Source organism: Ostrea edulis, chromosome 9, assembly GCF_947568905.1.
Source record: "Ostrea edulis chromosome 9, xbOstEdul1.1, whole genome shotgun sequence".
NCBI classification, from domain to species: domain Eukaryota; kingdom Metazoa; phylum Mollusca; class Bivalvia; order Ostreida; family Ostreidae; genus Ostrea; species Ostrea edulis.
Window position 1 is genome coordinate 6,167,381 of NC_079172.1, and position 20,030 is coordinate 6,187,410.

Below are 20,030 nucleotides of genomic sequence, written 5' to 3' on the forward strand. Positions count from 1 at the left end.
CGTAAGCTCCAGGATATTATAACTTGGTATATTTGATCACCATGATGAGAGGAAGATGCTTATTGTTTTTCAAGGTCAAGGTCGTAGTATCACTTTTTAGGAAAACGTTGTGGGCAGGATACAAACCAAACTGTAAGCTCCAGGATATTATAACTTGGTATATTTGATCATCATGATGAGAGGAAGGTGCCTGTTGTTTTTCAAGGTCAAGGTCGTAGTATCACTTATTAGGAAAACCTTGTGGGCAGGATACAAACTGAACCGTAAGCTCCTGGATATTGTAACTTGGTATATTTGATCACCCTGATGGCAGGATACAAACCGAACCGTAAGCTCCAGGATATTATAACTTGGTATATTTGATCACCATGATGGCAGGATACAAACCGAACCGTAAGCTCCAGGATATTATAACTTGGTATATTTGATCATCATGATGAGAGCAAGATGCCTAATGTTTTTCAAGGTCAAAGGTCAAGGTCTGTATACTGTACTTATACTTTAGCACTAACTGTTTCAAGCAAAGGTGTGTGGTATATTAACATATTTATGAAGTAGCGCATTCTAAGGCTATCTTCATATCCATTTCTACAAGCACAATAATGAATTAGCTCACAGAGGACAGTGCTAACTTCACTAAAATATGAATCCCACTAAAATATGTTTTCCTTGGGCAAAATCTACGGGCGTATTATGCCACGTTGGCGTTGCTCTTGTTATATGATAAAATGACTGGAAGCTATTCAGTTTTGTAAATATCATCAAAAATTGCTTTTGGTCAAATTATGTCTGTTAAAATCTTTACTTTTCTGTTTCATGGGAGAAAATGTGGGTTGAATACTAGCAGTGCAAAAATTCCTCACCAAAAATAATGTCATAACAGGCCAGTTTTAGTACAGTAAAAAAAAGACTGAGTCCAAATTGGATACAAAAATCTTAAGTCCCACAAAAAGTTATTTTTAGTACAGTGTAAAACAACGAAGTCCAAGTTGAGTACCAAAAAAGTATACTCTTTATTTGACTTATTTTGTCCAAAAATATACATGTTCCAATAAAGTTAATTTTTAGTACACTGGAAAAATTCTACATTAAAATTTAGCCCAGAGATAGCATAATTGAAAAAAACTAAAAAGTACAGAAAAGTACACTGGATAAAAACAAAGTCAAAAAAGGGCAACCAGATTGGGGGGGGGGGGGGCAATCTGGTCCAGTACCCCCCAAAAAAACACCCACTTTTTCTGACCTTTTTCCAAAGAGTACAATTTTATATGGTATAAAATAGCTGTAATAATGTAGCCCTCCAATTTTTAAAAAAAAATAAATTTTTTTTTGCCTATCAGAATATTAAAAACATGGATAGGGCTCCATTATTGCAGCTAGGTATGAAAGTATCATTAAAATGTACTTTGGTGTACTTTATTTTGATATGGCCAAGAAGAGGCAAATGTAGGGTGGGGTCATTTAAGATCTCAAGAACCACTAGGCCAGAAAAGATGAAGCTTATTTGAAAGATTCCTGACATAGTGAAGATTCAAGCTTGTCCAAATTATGGCCCCCAGTAGTAGATGGGACTACAATAGGAGTTTTACTGGAGAATATACAATCATATTTTAAAATGTGCAAACATTCCAAAATTGTGCGAGTTAAGATGGGGCTAAAATTGGGAATCAAATTGGAGATAATACATGAATATAAGAAAAAATCGTTTATAAAATTTCTTATCAAGAAGAGCAAGGCCATGTGAGTGATATTGATATTGAAACATCCCCACGTTGTGTGGGTGCAAGTTTGGTAAAGTTTTGATCTAGATTGAGGTCTTGATAGGTGGTCAAAATTTTCATGGGATTAAAGAGGGGAAAACTTTTATGTTGAACACCAGGGCCAAGCTGACTTGGGTGAACATTGTGGCCCATGGACCTCTTTTATCTGATGTTCTTTTTTATGATAAGCAGATTTTTAGAGTGTACTTTCATATATTAACTTAAATTGAGCAAATCTTTAGTGTGTACCTTTATAATGATAATTTACATTCCTGTTTATTGACCTACTTTCATCAGAGGTATTGCCCTTGGACTTCAAAAAATACTGCTGTCAATACTCGTTTTTTTCCCCAAAGGCATTAATTAATGAACAAACAAACATCATTAGTGTGTCCTAGTAATTAGTGTCTGGATATTTCATTATAAGTTCCACTTCCATATCCTTAAACACTAATGTTATTTAATTATCTTCACAACTAATTAAGAAAACGAAAGCACCAATATGATACGTTATTTCTACATCCTATTTCAAACTTGAATGTCAGCAGGGACATTCCTATCTTACTGACACATTCAGTTTTGGTATTGAACATTGAGAGAAGAAATACATGGATACAATACAAATTCTAGAAAATGAAGAGACGAACTTGGTACAAAGTATTCCTGGATGAAAGGGAATTCAATTCTATTTATATGAAGGGTCTTACTTCCTCCAAAGTGGAAATAATTTGAAAATGATGACATTAATGCTATTTTGAGAGAAAAAATGATCATGAACCACTCGACCAGAAAAGTTGACACTTGCGTGAAAACTTTCTCATAAATTCTAGATTCATGAGAGTTCAAATCGTGACCCCATAGTCTATGATGAAGCCATGATAAGGGTTCAAAGTTTTACATGGGGATATGTAGAAACATTCTTTAGATCAGTCTTAAGGACCACAAGGGTACAATCTGTAAAATTAATATCCATGCATCCTTGTGAAGTGTATACTTATGTTTGTTCACATGATGACCAGAAGTACTGGGATGGGGCCCAAAGAGGGGATTAAACTATTCCTCTCAAAAAGATCAAAGACACAAATTCAGGGTAGCAAAAGAAAAAATCTCCATTAGTCCGGATCTGAGTTTAGTCTTTACAAAAAGCTTACCCATAATCGTTCTAGATTGTCACCTAAGGCTGAGTAAATGTCATTGATTCTTCTTCAATGCCTTTAATTCAGATATGACTTCGAAATTAAGGTTTCATGTTGCATGTCGGACCGATTCCCGAAAACAACAAAAACGAAGCAGGAATGTACAACTTCTGGATTTCATTTCCTACAGGTAATTCACACACTACCAGTATATAATGAAAACTGTTTGTACATTTCCTACAGGTAATTCACACACTATCAGTATATAATGAGAACTGTTTGTACATTTCCTACAGGTAATTCACACACTACCAGTATATAATGAGAAATGTTTGTACATTTCCTACAGGTAATTCACACACTACCAGTATATAATGAGAAATGTTTGTACATTTCCTACAGGTAATTCACACACTACCAGTATATAATGAGAAATGCTTGTTCTGTGATTGGATAGAGATGTTGTAAAGGTTTGTTCTGTGATTGGATAGAGATGTTGTACAGGTTCTGTGATTGGATAGAGATGTTGTAAAGGTTTGTTCTGTGATTGGATAGAGATGTTGTAAAGGTTTGTTCTGTGATTGGGTAGAGATGTTGTAAAGGTTTGTTCTGTGATTGGATAGAGATGTTGTAAAGGTTTGTTCTGTGATTGGGTAGAGATGTTGTAAAGGTTTGTTCTGTGATTGGGTAGAGATGTATTTGAATTGTTCTGTGATTGGATAGAGATGTTGTAAAGGTTTGTTCTGTGATTGGATAGAGATGTAATGACTTGTTCTGTGATTGGATAGAGATGTTGTAAAGGTTTGTTCTGTGATTGGATAGAGATGTTGTAAAGGTTTGTTCTGTGATTGGATAGAGATGTTGTAAAGGTTTGTTCTGTGATTGGATAGAGATGTAATGACTTGTTTTGTGATTGGATAGAGATATTGTAAAGGTTTGTTCTGTGATTGGATAGAGATGTTGTAAAGGTTTGTTCTGTGATTGGATAGAGATGTTGTAAAGGTTCTGTGATTGGATAGAAATGTTGTAAAGGTTTGTTATAGAGATGTTGTAAAGGTTTGTTCTGTGATTGGATAGAGATGTTGTAAAGGTTTGTTCTGTGATTGGATAGAGATGTAAAGGTTTGTTCTGTGATTGGATAGAGTTGTTGTAAAGGTTTGTTCTGTGATTGGATAGAAATGTTGTAAAGGTTTGTTTTGTGATTGGATAGAGATGTAATGACTTGTTCTGTGATTGGATAGAGATGTTGTAAAGCTTTGTTCTGTGATTGGATAGAGATGTTGTAAAGGTTTGTTCTGTGATTGGATAGAGATGTAATGACTTGTTTTGTGATTGGATAGAGATATTGTAAAGGTTTGTTCTGTGATTGGATAGAGATGTTGTAAAGGTTTGTTCTGTGATTGGATAGAGATGTTGTACAGGTTCTGTGATTGGATAGAGATGTTGTAAAGGTTTGTTCTGTGATTGGATAGAGATGTTGTAAAGGTTTGTTCTGTGATTGGGTAGAGATGTTGTAAAGGTTTGTTCTGTGATTGGGTAGAGATGTATTTGAATTGTTCTGTGATTGGATAGAGACGTTGTAAAGGTTTGTTCTGTGATTGGATAGAGATGTAATGACTTGTTCTGTGATTGGATAGAGATGTTGTAAAGGTTTGTTCTGTGATTGGATAGAGATGTTGTAAAGGTTTGTTCTGTGATTGGATAGAGATGTTGTAAAGGTTTGTTCTGTGATTGGATAGAGATGTTGTAAAGGTTTGTTCTGTGATTTGATAGAGATGTAATGACTTGTTTTGTGATTGGATAGAGATATTGTAAAGGTTTGTTCTGTGATTGGATAGAGATGTTGTAAAGGTTTGTTCTGTGATTGGATAGAGATGTTGTACAGGTTCTGTGATTGGATAGAAATGTTGTAAAGGTTTGTTATAGAGATGTTGTAAAGGTTTGTTCTGTGATTGGATAGAGATGTTGTAAAGGTTTGTTCTGTGATTGGATAGAGATGTAAAGGTTTGTTCTGTGATTGGATAGAGTTGTTGTAAAGGTTTGTTCTGTGATTGGATAGAAATGTTGTAAAGGTTTGTTCTGTGATTGGATAGAGATGTAATGACTTGTTCTGTGATTGGATAGAGATGTTGTAAAGGTTTGTTCTGTGATTGGATAGAGATGTTGTAAAGGTTTGTTCTGTGATTGGATAGAGATGTAATGACTTGTTTTGTGATTGGATAGAGATATTGTAAAGGTTTGTTCTGTGATTGGATAGAGATGTTGTAAAGGTTTGTTCTGTGATTGGATAGAGATGTTGTACAGGTTCTGTGATTGGATAGAAATGTTGTAAAGGTTTGTTCTGTGATTGGATAGAGATGTTGTAAAGGTTTGTTCTGTGATTGGATAGAGATGTAAAGGTTTGTTCTGTGATTGGATAGAGTTGTTGTAAAGGTTTGTTCTGTGATTGGATAGAAATGTTGTAAAGGTTTGTTTTGTGATTGGATAGAGATGTAATGACTTGTTCTGTGATTGGATAGAGATGTTGTAAAGGTTTGTTCTGTGATTGGATAGAGATGTTGTAAAGGTTTGTTCTGTGATTGGATAGAGATGTAATGGTTTGTCCTGTAATTGAATAGAGAGATGTTATAATTGTTGAGGGGTTTTGTACATTTTAAGTCTTGGAAAATCTTCTCTTTAAATCCAGGACCTAAAACAACAAATTTGAGTACATACATGTAGTATTAAGAAGATAAGTCTTTACAAAATTGTAATTCATCATCCTTGGGTCATTGTTTCTGTTGCTGGGTGGGGCTGTATGACTCATATAGTGAAATATATCATTTCTTTTAAAATGGCATTCTTGTTTCCAGGATATCAAACAACTAAATCGATTACACAGTAGTGATAAGGACGGAAGCCAGTATACCGATATTGTGAAATTCCTGATCCCTGGGTCAGGGGTTCTGAGGCTGGTGAGACGTTTTATAGCTCATATACTGAAACTATGTTGTTTCTTTTACAATATTCTCTTTACTTTTGGACATCAAACTCTGAACACATAGTAATGAGAAGAAGCAGAGTCTGAGATGATATAGTGAACATGTGTTATTTCCACTTCTACCAGTCAGTGGCCTCCGTCATCTGGTTGACTATTCTGCCACGTTAGGGTGTGCGCAAGTTAAATTTTTGTTTAACATTAAGAAATAGTAGCTACAGTTAAAAAGAACAGTCTGAGATTTGCCTAATGGTTTTGTAGCCGAGTTTTGAAGGAATCAGTTGAGTTGGGCAAGATATTCCATTCTTTGGTGGCACGGGGATAAAAAAGATTCTTTGAAATTCTTTGTGAGTCTAAATAAGGAGAAGAGAAGCCTCTATGCAAATTGTGAAATCCATGGTCCCTTGGTTTTGGATTATGGTACAAGGGTGATGGCGCTGTTATGATAAAATATATACATCACCCTAGCCACACTTACTGAATCTGGAAATACCCACCTCAACGTGCGTAGTTTGAACGGAGACAATTGGCTGGTAAACAACAGATAGGACTTGTTTTTCCATGGTCAGCTGTTGATTGAAAATATTACCGTGATATTTTACCGAGGAGACATTGGTGATTAAATTATTTTGAAACCTCCATTGCATGTTCGCTAAAATAAAATAGTGAGCTAAATTTTTTTATCCTGGCTCCTGTGGCCAATTTCTCAAAAATCTTTAGATAAAAATTTCGTCTGTGCCTTCCACTCAATTGAATGCAACTATGCCCGGAGTAAAAATGCAAGTTTTACATACTTAATTTTACTCAATATACGAGTGAAGAATTACAGTATTTTAGATTATTTCATTTTATCTTAATCGTGATGGGGTTTTTTTTTTTTTTTTTTTTTTTGGTGAAAAGGTTCTCTGGGCTCCAATATCCCACAAACACATCTCAAGACGTGCTACACGCAGCAATTGTCTTGCTTTGAAGATCATATAAATGTGAGTGTCATCACGATGCGGTCGCGGTAGCTCAGTGTTAGAGCGGTCAAGTTCATTTATTCGGTCAAACCACATATATGTTACAAGAGGTACATTAGATAGACATACATTTGAATAAGAATAAGGTCAGAGTATGTACAAAAATACAATATACATGGAGTGAAAAAGTATTTACAAAATATGTTTAAGGAGGACAAACTAACTCATAGATTTTTGGGTGTTGTTTTTTTAAAGTGTTTTAGCCTTACTGGTTGACATAATTTCATGAAATTTAATAACATTAGGTGTTGTGTAGTACCTACTGTGTAGGTATTCTTTTCTAATATTTGACAAAGCATTGCATTCTGATATATACTGGAATTTGTCTACAATTTTTTATTCATTACACAAAACAGAAAATCTTTTATTAAATGGAATACTAATCCATTTGCTAGTCTCTACTGGAAGGCGGTGATTTGTGGTGCGAAATCTAACAAGAATAGTTCTAATTTTAAAAAAATGACAATTTTTCTAAATACATGTATTTTCAAATCCAAAGTCTACTATCTTAACAGTTCTGTATATTTTACCTATAGATGAATTGAGCATATCGCTCGACCATGTTTGAATCCTTAAGTCTTTCTTTAACAGTATTTGTTCGCTTCGTAAGTTCGAGTCCTGCTCGTGTCATGGCCGCGTTAAAGATAAGACTGACGTAAACAAAGGGAAGTGATCTTTCTTTCGCCAAACTAATCAAGTGTCTTTCGGGTATAATTTAAAAAACATGCCCCATGCTGCGACAGGCGTTGACACATTAAAGAACCCTCAATGTTACAACCCTGAGCGGTAAGTATAGGTCTAAATTTGTGGTACTTCACTTACATTTGGTGACGTCACAATATGAGTGAAAAATTCTCGACGGGACGTAAAACAACCAACTAAAACCCAGTATAGTTGAAATAGTCGATATCGTAGTGTCGCCGATATTGTGTCTGGGTGTCAAGTCTGATGCACTAACCAAAAATGATTTTTTTTTTTTATTGTGATAAACCCCTGCATGACGTCACTCAAGTAATAATGAATTGATACAGCCAAAATAAAGATATACATGCTAGCTTTTGAAAGGGAAAATCTTTGAAAATTTAGACTGATCAAATAGGTGTTAAAGATTCTAACAAGCTCATATTCTCTACCACTGTCAGTCTCTGGTTGATAATACCTCTTGACTGCTAAAGCGTACACATCAATCTAACTGCTGTGTACCAGGAGTCCTTAACGATGTCGTTATTCAATGGTTCAAATGTTTAATTTCTGTTTAAGTCGTCTCCTGGACTCTTGGATATCCGACTTGGCACACAGTAATAACGAGGACAGAAGCCACCACCATTCGTGTCCCCAGGACCAGAAACTTTGATGCTATAATGGGGCTCAACTGTTCACACGGTGAGTATATGCAATATATTTCATTTTTGAAATTCTCTTCTAAAGTCCTGGATACCGAACATCTAACAAAGAGACTTTCTTCATACTTATAAATTCATTACATTTAGAAAGCACATCAAGTTCACAGCAGTAGACTTAAGTAAAGCAAGTTTAGATGTTTTTAAAGAAATCGCCATGTCTGCGGACACGTGTATCTTCTGTCCATCCTATTATTTTGTAACTGGTCACGGTAGCTCAGCTTCGTAACCGGGGGGTTGTGAGTTCGAGTCCAGCTTGTATCATGACCGCGTCAAACCTAGAACGTTAACACAGGTAGTGGTTGCTCCTTCACCAAACGCTCGGAAGTTTAGAAGTCATAATCACGGGTTTTTCGGACATTACCTTAAAAATGGAGGTCCCATATCACGGCAGGTGTTGGCGCGTTAAATTTAGAACCCTCACTGTTACAGCCGTAAGCGCAAAGCATAGGTCTAAGTTTGTGGTACTTCAGCTACAGCTGGTGACGTCTCAATATAAGTGAAAAATTCTCGACGGGACATAAAACAACCTACCAACCAATCCTACTTTGCATCAAGGTAGCATCGTGATAAAGAGACAATAGCATCTCATACCTGGCACAATGGTGGCTGATGTCCAGATGATATGTAATGGTAGTTCGCAATCTGAAGCTATTCCGTTCTGCGGATATGAAATCTGCACTGAATGCGCCATCAACATTCAACACTTATACACCTGTAAGGTTTCTGTTTGTGATACTCAGGTGACCATTAAGGCCCATGGACCTCTTGTTTCTCGTGACATTTTCGTCATCCAGTGGTGTCGATTATATCGTGATCAGATGGGAAGGGTGGGGACCTGTAAGATCACCATTATTTCTAGAGAAATGGAACTGGGTGATTTCGTAAAGACACATGCACATGTCACCTGTCCAAAGTTTTTCTTTGGTACGTCACATTTGATTCGAATATTTTTGCACCAATGTAACTATATCTGATGTATGCACTTTAATTCCGTATCAGACCTGAAATTTAGAATAGACAATATCACGAGGAAGACTGATTGATTGAATGTTGTTTAATGTCCCTCTCGGGAATAATTCACTCGTAGAAACGTCACCATTGTCGGTGAAGGGCTGCAAAAGCAAAAATCATCCTTTTATCGCGCCACACCTGCTGTGACACGGGACCTTGGTTTTTGCTGTCTCATCCGAAGGACCGCCCTATTTAGTCGCCTCTTACGACAAGCAGGGGGGTATTGAGTACCTATTCTAACCCGAATCCCCACGGGAGTCACTAGGACGAATGTGAGCCATGTACAAACCATGATAGATAGTGTCCCCGTAAAAATAAAACTTATTATCAAAATCAAATATCTTTCTGCCTGAAATGTCTTGTGTCAATTAGTAATTATCCTTGTGAAAATGAAGCAGTGGTGGGTATGTTCTTTGAATAATCGGTTTTAAAGAGAGAACTGCTTGCATTAAAATTAAAAGAACTCCAACTGTTGCTGCCGTAAGCACTATGCATAGGTCAAAATTTGTGGCGCTTCACCTAAAGCTGCTAATGTCGCTACATGAGTTTAAAAATACTCGAATGAGACAGAAAATTATATGCAAAAAGTGTCATACAAATATGTATTCCAATTCATTTGACTCTTTAAATAAATAGACTGCGGATTGTTTCCATCCAAAAAAGAACAAGAACTTTACTATGTAATTTCCTATGGAAACATAACGAGGGTTTTCTTATGATGCTACAAAACAACTATGTGTGCCAATTGTATCCACTTTCCTTATCAAAGTATATCCCTCTAATAAAGGGAAAATGGAAAAGTAAGTCTCCCTGTTTTATGCCCTTTCAGATTTGTGAACGTTTTGCACGATCACAGACCACAATATAGTGTACTGTGGTAATTCTGCACATTAATATATATTTGTGAAGTTAAATATAGCATTGTATATGTATCAATGACTCACCTTTTTTCTATAGTTACAAAATATATCGCGCACAGTTACGGTCATCTTAACCGAATAAAAGGATGTCACCTTATCATGAACAATTTTTTTTTTTTTTGCTAAGAAATACTGAACACAGATTTCTATTTTTATTCATTTCAAACCTCTGGCATTTCCGTGTAATTTTAGGTGTAATTTGTGATCTGTTTTGGTCATATCAAAGTCACTAACGTTAATGACGTCATACAGAAACATGTTTTCTTAATGAGGTCTACGTCCTCAGCATCACGCTCTCAACTCTTCAGTATGACGAAGTAATGGTTAAATAATTTGTAAAATTAATGTCCGAATGCACAAAGACGTGTCGTGAAACATACCCTACGGCCCTGCTTTTCTTCTTTGCGTGTTTGGTAAATTATGGGACCGAGTTGTTAAACGCAGTGGCAATTGTATGTTGTCATATTCTATAATTATTCGACACCTGGACACGGGAGGTATATGAATGGAACTTTGTCTTCGGTCGTCACACACTCGAGAACATCATAGCCGGTGGTGCGTGTCGGTTTACAAATGTGCTGATCTGTTGTGTAAATCGGATTACTATATACATTTTTAGTGCAGATAGGAATATTTGAAACAATAACGCATAGAAAAAATGAGGATTGTGATCGCCTTATGTTTACTCTGCTTACCTGCAGCAAGCTCTGGTGAGTTATCCGTCTGTTTTAACCTCTAGTCCGTGTTGGAGTCTTTTCTAAGATATCCGCGTTTATGGAAGTTTTATTATTAAGAAACAGATACATATACATTCAACAGCGGTATGATAATCTCAGTAAAAGTGTCTTCTGGGCAAAAACCTAAAAAATGTTGAATATGTGCAGTCTTTTAAAAGAAGTTTTAGTGGTTTTCGGAACTGAACTGTAATTTAACACCAATTTTCTTCGCGATAAAAACTTTTTATTGTACTTTAGTTCATGTAATTTTATGAAATTTCAAAAACTATTGAATTTTTCATTTTTCAGAAATTGTGTGTGATGATAATGATTGTCTGGACGATTTCAATGAAGTCGATGACGTCATCGCTCGAGGAGGGCCAAGATTCGCTTGCAGGTGAGGGGTACACCAGTTAACTACCTTTTACATTGCTAGTCATCATAAAAGAACTACCGTGGGCGCGATTCAACATCTACCAGAGGGACAGGCGAATCGTGATGAAATGTAATGAATGTAATGTATAAATCGTGTTGCGGCAAAACATACATTATATGTCGTGAGAAAAATCATTTTGAAGTAAAAACAAACAAGCGAATGCGAAATTACTGCATTTTTATTGGTTAATGAAAATCTGAAATATGAAAGATAATTAAAATGCATTTTTTGAATTGCGTTAAAGATTTCATTAGCACTAACACAGTGGCATTGGAATGTTTAGGATGAAACAGAATCTGTGAATTTGGTTAAATTGGGGGGAGGGGTTATATATAATTATTGTATAAGATTAAAATATCAAGATTATATAACGTAAATGTATCACCATACCATTCTCATCAGGGACAAAAAATGCACAGCATATTGAATTAATTCGACGCGTTTCCTTATCGCAAAATGTTGAAGAGCTTGGTTTATGTCATCAAAACATAATTAACTTTCGACTCCAAACATATAAATCCAAAAGACGGTGCCGTGGCCATTTTAAAGGTATTGTCAAACAGTCAACAAGGTGATGTAGTGATTATGATGATAATTAAAGAAGAAAACACGTGCATATATCTTAGGACGTTTATAGAATGTTATCTTGCATGCGCAAACACCACACTAATGATACATTTTGAACATTTTTGTAGCCCTTTCAATAGTGAATCACCATCTGCGTGATTCCTAGCTGGACTGCTAATTAACTGAAAAGAAATCGTCGTTTTTAGAAATGAATCAGAAATAAATTTGCATTATCATTGATTAGTAAGACAGAATTCACGGATCTACTTGGACGATTCAGTCCACAGGTGTAAATTTTGAACAGGCTGTTATTTTAATGTAGATATGAAAACGTATGTAAATGTCGCGATATATTTTATGCAAACTCGACAATAAGGTGACAATTGCTACTTGATAAACATGTTTATATTTTTAAATCTTGTAATAAATTGAGTTACACTCTTTGTAAGTGTTTTTAGAACCGCGCGGTTTTACTTTCCTTAGATTCTCAAATTGTATATTCTGCAATTAATTCATGCTTCATTTACATTGTATAGCTAGACTTACCGGAATAAACAAAAAACCTTGATACAAATTAATAAAAATCGCATTATTTATAATTTTTTCATTTGGAATTTTGATTGAAACCAAGCTCTCATTTGGCTTTAAGAGTAGAATGCCCACGTAACCACTGGCTGTCAATATTTGCAATATTTGAAAAATACCTCAAAAGAGTTCATTAAAGAGACAGCTTACATAAATTTCAAGTTCAACTTGTTCGCAGTAGTGGTTGGATTTGAAGGTCATTGCGACTTTCTTCCTTGTCCGTGCAGTCATGCGTTAATTTATCTGGATAATTATTTACATTGGATGATTGGATGTCAAACGGAATGCGTTTACCCCTTCAAATAATCGTGACCATTCTTGCTTGTTGTATAATCGTGTCTGTCCTCTTTGTAAGGATAAAAAATAAAGATTGACATTTTGCGGCGTAACGGCCATAAGCGGTATCAAACGAATTACAGCTACACGATACATGTAATGACCTTCCACATGTCTACAATTGTTCTGTTCTGTTGTCTCATTTTTACGGTAATTTGCCTTTAAAATTCTTTAAATTGGAGTGGTATACAGTGAATTATATGACATTTGACAGATTAAATTCATCATTTTTCATAACTAGTGGTAGTTCGTGAAGTTGAGTCAGTGACACTGAAGTAAAACGATAATTTATCACACGGGATTGTTGTTATCTTAATGTTGTAAGAAACAGTTGATACAACCCTTTTCAGTAAATAACACCCTGTGGATAAAACAATGACAGTAGTATTTACCGTAAACGATAGGTATAGCTTTTAGAGTCAATGAACTCTCCACTAACAAAGTTAATTAAATAATAGAAATGACTAGTTCACCTGTAATCCGGATGTATAGAGCCTCAGGTGTCCTGTATGACTTAAATAAACACAGAAATAGTACATCGGTATTAAAACAGCCACACACATACAGAGATTGCAGCAGAAACATTGAAGTATAGTCACTCAGATACAAGAACAGTACAGCATAAGTATTAAAACAGTCTCACACACACACACACACACAAAACAGTGCAGCATAAGTATTAAAACAGTCTCACACACACAAAACAGTGCAGCATAAGTATTAAAACAGTCACACACACAAAACAGTGCAGCATAAGTATTAAAACAGTCACGCACACACACACAAAACAGTACAGCATAAGTATTAAAACAGTCACTCACACACACACACAACAGTGCAGCATAAGTATTAAAAACAGTCACACACACACACAACAGTGCAGCATAAGTATTAAAACAGTCACACACACACACACACACAACAGTGCAGGATAAGTATTAAAACAGTCACACACACACACACACACAACAGTGCAGGATAAGTATTAAAACAGTCACACACACACACAAAAAAGTGTAGCATAAGTATTAAAACAGTCACACACAAAAAAAAAAGTACAGCATAAATATTAAAACAGACACACACACAAAAAACAGTACAGCATAAATATTAAAACAGTCACCCAAACACAAAACAGTACAGCATAAGTATTAAAACAGTTACTCACACACAAACACACACAGAACAGTGCAGCATAAGTATTAAAACAGTCACCCACACACAAAACAGTGCAGCATAAATATTAAAACAGTCACACACACACAAAACAGTATAGCATAAGTATTAACACAGTGACAAAGATATACAGAGAGTGTAGTATTAGAGATGTACAGAGAGTGCAGTATTAGAGATGTACAGAGAGTGCAGTATTAGAGATATACAGAGAGTGCATTATTAGAGATATACAGAGAGTGCAGTATTAGAGATGTACAGAGAGTGCAGTATTAGAGATATACAGAGAGTGCAGTATTAGAGATATACAGAGAGTGCAGTATTAGAGATGTACAGAGAGTGCAGTATTAGAGATATACAGAGAGTGCAGTATTAGAGATGTACAGAGAGTGCATTATTAGAGATGTACAGAGAGTGCAGTATTAGAGATATACAGAGAGTGCATTATTAGAGATGTACAGAGAGTGCATTATTAGAGATGTACAGAGAGTGCAGTATTAGAGATATACAGAGAGTGCAGTATTAGAGATGTACAGAGAGTGCAGTATTAGAGATGTACAGAGAGTGCAGTATTAGAGATATACAGAGAGTGCAGTATTAGAGATGTACAGAGAGTGCATTATTAGAGATGTACAGAGAGTGCAGTATTAGAGATGTACAGAGAGTGCAGTATTAGAGATATACAGAGAGTGCAGTATTAGAGATGTACAGAGAGTGCAGTATTAGAGATGTACAGAGAGTGCAGTATTAGAGATATACAGTATTAGAGATATACAGTATTAGAGATGTACAGAGAGTGCAGTATTAGAGATGTACAGAGAGTGCAGTATTAGAGATGTACAGAGAGTGCAGTATTAGAGATATACAGAGAGTGCAGTATTAGAGATGTACAGAGAGTGCAGTATTAGAGATGTACAGAGAGTGCAGTATTAGAGATGTACAGAGAGTGCAGTATTAGAGATGTACAGAGAGTGCAGTATTAGAGATGTACAGAGAGTGCAGTATTAGAGATGTACAGAGAGTGCAGTATTAGAGATATACAGTATTAGAGATATACAGTATTAAAGATGTACAGAGAGTGCAGTATTAGAGATATACAGAGAGTGCAGTATTAGAGATGTACAGAGAGTGCAGTATTAGAGATGTACAGAGAGTGCAGTATTAGAGATGTACAGAGAGTGCAGTATTAGAGATGTACAGAGAGTGCAGTATTAGAGATATACAGAGAGTGCAGTATTAGAGATGTACAGAGAGTGCAGTATTAGAGATGTACAGAGAGTGCAGTATTAGAGATGTACAGAGAGTGCAGTATTAGAGATGTACAGAGAGTGCATTATTAGAGATATACAGAGAGTGCAGTATTAGAGATATACAGTATTAGAGATATACAGTATTAGAGATGTACAGAGAGTGCAGTATTAGAGATGTACAGAGAGTGCAGTATTAGAGATGTACAGAGAGTGCAGTATTAGAGATGTACAGAGAGTGCAGTATTAGAGATATACAGTATTAGAGATGTACAGAGAGTGCAGTATTAGAGATGTACAGAGAGTGCAGTATTAGAGATGTACAGAGAGTGCATTATTAGAGATGTACAGAGAGTGCAGTATTAGAGATGTACAGAGAGTGCAGTATTAGAGATGTACAGAGAGTGCAGTATTAGAGATATACAGAGAGTGCAGTATTAGAGATGTACAGAGAGTGCATTATTAGAGATGAATTGATATAAGTACACATCCATTTGTTTTCTAATTCATTCTAAGAATATACATGTGAAACACACATAAGCTTTCTTTTTGTAACTATTTTACACCCACTATAGGAAAGGAAACAAGAAAACGTCGCGTTTTTTTGGAATATATTTTTTTCTAAAGACGAGGAAAATGCATTTAGAAATACAAACTTTATTTTCCAATATTCACTTTCAGGCCATTAACAGAATACATAGAATGTCTCGCAGAACAACTTGGAGAGTGTCCAACCCAACACAAAACAGCAGTACTGGGTGCCAAATCCAGATGGACACAGTACATCAGCTCGTGTGCACTGACACTGCCATTCCAGGAGGAGGACAGTCGTGAAGACACTCTTACAGAACAAGTCCAGAGAAGTGCCGAAGACACTCTTACAGAACAAGTCCAGAGAGGTGCCGACGAGGTCCGAAACCAACTGAACGGCATTATCTCATTGTCACAACCTAATGTCAACCGACTCATCATCGCGCCTGAAAATACTGTTATCGAGAAAATGGTCGATGTAGCAGAGGACATCGTTGAAAACGTGAAAGATACTGTTGATGAAGTCATTGATAGTTCAATGGATGGCCCAGACGGAATGGACGATATCGTGGAAAACGTGCGTGATATTATCGTTTCAAAAATAAACAGCGCCCAACCCATTCTTCAACAGTATGCCGACAAATTGGAAACGAAAAGAGACGATGAGAATAATTCAAATGTAGAAGATGTTGACGACGCGCAGAGTGAGGAAGCAGACGACACACAAAGGAAAGAAGGAGATGACAGACACAGTACCGAGACAGACATTATTCCGACCTTGGAAAGTGTCAGTGTGGAGGTTTTAGATGATATTGTAGACTTCCTGAACGACCATCTTTCGGCAGATGATGGAAATATTGAGACGGAGTTAGATGTAGAGGACAGTAGGGCGGATGACGATAGTCGCGAAGGTCAGTGGAAGTCTGAATGGAAACCCCTATGTTTTTTATAAGTGGTATACTAGTATGTTTTCATATCAAACTACCTATAATAACGTATAGAGAGGTCAGTTTTAGAAGTGTTCTTGATATGAAAGAATTGCTCTTGGAAGAAATATTTCGTAGCAAAATGTGATGTGGTATTAGTTTTTGACATGTATTCAGAATACGTTAGAAAAGGTGTTATTATACAATTCTGCAGATATACACTACCCACCATAAATAAGTATACATATAAACTTTTTACACATTTTTGCATGAACTACCGGTATATTCAATATAATGAAATAAAGATGAATTCACTGTGTATAACTTTCAATTTATCTCAGTAAAATAATCATTAATGGGTACAACTTCAATATATGTGAAACAATAATCGGCATTCAATATTTTTGGCATAATCTGTTAAATTGTGATATTGATTTATTTCAGGTGAAAAATCAAAGGGTCTTGTAAAACTACAGTCAAATACACCATAATATGTATTAGTACATAATTTGAAATGGTTTCAAGTTAAAGTTTGCATAATATCTCTTTAGCGTATTCAAAATTTCAGAAAATCAAGTATTTTGATTTTAAAAACTAAGGATATAAAAAGTTAAAAGCCTAACGTCATCTTTTTATATTTAAGAGTTATGTATTTCGAATTGAAAAATCTGTATCTATGATGTAACCCATTTTTTATGCGCAAGTAACTTATTTTTGGTGAGTCAGAGTGTATACCTATTCGTGGTGGGCAGTGTGTAGTATAACAGAATAGTGACCAACACCCTAGCCGATATTCAACCATAATTACATAATCAAGGGGGAAAAACCGAACTCGCATATAGAATCACAGATTTTCTATTGATTTATCTCAAACTATTTCAATCACAAAAGCTATATCAATATTGTTGGGTTGATATGTTTTTGTTATGTTTTTCTTCTTCAGAGAATGATGATTCTAAGGACACTGAGTTAGAAGGTGCTGGTGATAGCAACGAGAGTATCGATAATTCCAAGGATGACGAAGACAATGAAACCGATGATTCAAAAGAAATTGTCGATGACAACAGTGATAACACTGATCTTGATAATTCAGATGAAAATGAGATCAATCCCCTAAACGACGAGTCAAACGAAAACGATAGTGACGAAATTGACGATGACTCGCATGATGAAACAGAAGAAAATCAGTCCCAAAATGACAGTGATGAAAATGATTCGCATGATGACCATCAGGTTAAAATTGGTATTGATGATAGTGATGAAAATAACAGCTATCGACATGGTGAGAATGATGATAGCCAAGAAAATGAAAACAGCAATGAAAATGACAATGTGAGTAGCGATGAAGATAACGACAACCATCATCATGAGGATAGCCATGAACACTTACAAGAACTCGGGGATTTAACAGTTCTTTCGGGTGAGGCATGTTGGTTATTTTACAACAAAACGTGTAAGGTGTTTTAGGAGAATACGACACGAGGAGTGTCTATGAGTTGTGACACGGTAAAAATAGCACCAGCAAACCATAAAATTACGTAAGAATATGTTCATTACCTCAAACATGCAAGTATGAATATTTTAAATATGTAAAGCAGTGTAACCCACAGATCCCTGTTCTTCAGGTCAAAATACCATACATAATCGTTCCTACTTCTTGATAATACAAAGATTTTGAAAGAAAAACTTTGCCATGTGATGTTAGATATCATAGAATTCTAAAATAAATTTCATTTAAAGATCCCTCAACGGGTACCGCAAATGTTGGAGGCAATGCCCGACTGAGGCCCGGAATGGGAGTGGACGGCGTACATCAGTACAGTTCAATGGGTGGTAAGTATGTTACTCCAAACTATCAATTAGATATATTGGTGTTACAATGCCAGTCTCATGGATAAAATTTGCACAAGGCATAATATGTTAATCTCTCGGTCAAATAAACCAAATTCCAGATGCACGATTAATGAGAATGCTAGTAATAATTTAATTTTATGCCTATTAAATCATGTCAGTCGTGAAGTTTTATTGTATCAAATGTTCCCGATTTACATATTGAAGCATTGTACATTATTTTAAAGACAGGATACGTAGTAAATAAGACAAGAAGCTTAACGAGACGGTGAGATGTTTGGTTCGAGAATGATCAGTTTTGGTTTCTTTAATGGCGTGAATGTTTCCATCACATACATACTTCATTATTCACATTTTTACGTAGCATTATGGTTTTCATAGGGTCATAAATGCATGTGCATATCTTTTAAACAACAGTAATGATTAATCTATATGTAAACATCCTGCTCTTTTTTCGTCATTGGTGAAATTTTGCATACATTTGAAATCTGATATGATGATATGAGGTAAAAATAGTCATTGCATCATCCGTTCACAAGTATAGGTGCACAAGTGTTGAAGGTGTTATGGCAGTACTGAAAGAGGGGAAGGTGACATTAGGCTGATAGACTTTACAAAAAAAGGCCTGCTCGGCAATTACACGTGTTCAAGATTTGAAGGAAATGAAGTTAACTTTTATTCACACGTTACATGTATTATTAGATTGTTAGGAAATCAATCCGTGTGATACTCTACCATTCTGTGAATTTTCTCTTGCAGACGACAACTCCGGATCATTGATCACACCTTGGACGACCCTTCTGGTTGCATGCGTCGCTCTGGTGATGTCAACTCTTTCTTAAAACTTCTCTTCTGTAGACATTCCATTCCTTGTGCCATATTGTAGCAGAAATTGAGTGACTCTTGTATGATGGATTCGTTCAGTGTTGTTTCGTGTAGTTATGTTTAACAGTGTCTATTGATGTGGTTGGTGCTATTTGGACAAATGCATTTTTTTAATAATTTTGTTATGAAACATTTGATTAAAAGTTTGTATACATCCTTTTCTGTGTATATTGAATCTAAAAGAGAAGAATCTGAAGCCTTCTTTAAAGTTAGAATGTTTGAAAAAACACAAATGTCACGCAGATTTTGTTTGTGAAGCTACACTCGGGTAGATACAGGTAATAGATATGATATAGTTCTTCATTGTCTCAACCATGTTCTGCAGATCACAAAAAAAAGTCAACAAATCATCCATTTTGCATGTAATTCTAGAAATACAATGCATACATGGCGTTTTAGGAATTCTGGAGAAAATTTATGTATAAAAGATAAAGTAAGGTTTTGTTTGTTGAATATTATAACAATTCGGTATGAAATATTTTTAGTAATTCAGGAATGCAAAATGCATATATACTGAGACATCGTCCTGCAATTTTGCTCTCGGCATA

At 35.6% G+C, this 20,030-nt stretch overlaps 1 protein-coding gene across 1 annotated transcript; it reads left to right on the forward strand.

Moving 5' to 3' along the window:
- Nucleotides 1–10,485: 10,485 nt before the first annotated feature.
- On the forward strand, nt 10,486–19,639 carry LOC125659667 (coiled-coil domain-containing protein 1-like). The gene is made up of 6 exons (XM_048891409.2): nt 10,486–10,939; nt 11,255–11,342; nt 15,971–16,731; nt 17,690–18,166; nt 18,487–18,579; nt 19,357–19,639. Exons 1-6 carry the CDS (start codon nt 10,888–10,890, stop codon nt 19,437–19,439), a joined length of 1,554 nt encoding a protein of 517 aa, XP_048747366.2. The 5' UTR covers nt 10,486–10,887; the 3' UTR covers nt 19,440–19,639.
- The last annotated feature ends 391 nt before the right edge of the window (nt 19,640–20,030 follow it).

Coding starts and splice junctions, on each gene's coding strand:
- LOC125659667 (XM_048891409.2), top strand. CDS start 10,888: ATGAGGATTGTGATCGCCTTATGTTTACTCTGCTTACCTGCAGCAAGC. Junction 10,940..11,254: donor CTTACCTGCAGCAAGCTCTG/GTGAGTTATCCG, acceptor TTCATTTTTCAG/AAATTGTGTGTGATGATAAT. Junction 18,580..19,356: donor TCAGTACAGTTCAATGGGTG/GTAAGTATGTTA, acceptor TTTCTCTTGCAG/ACGACAACTCCGGATCATTG.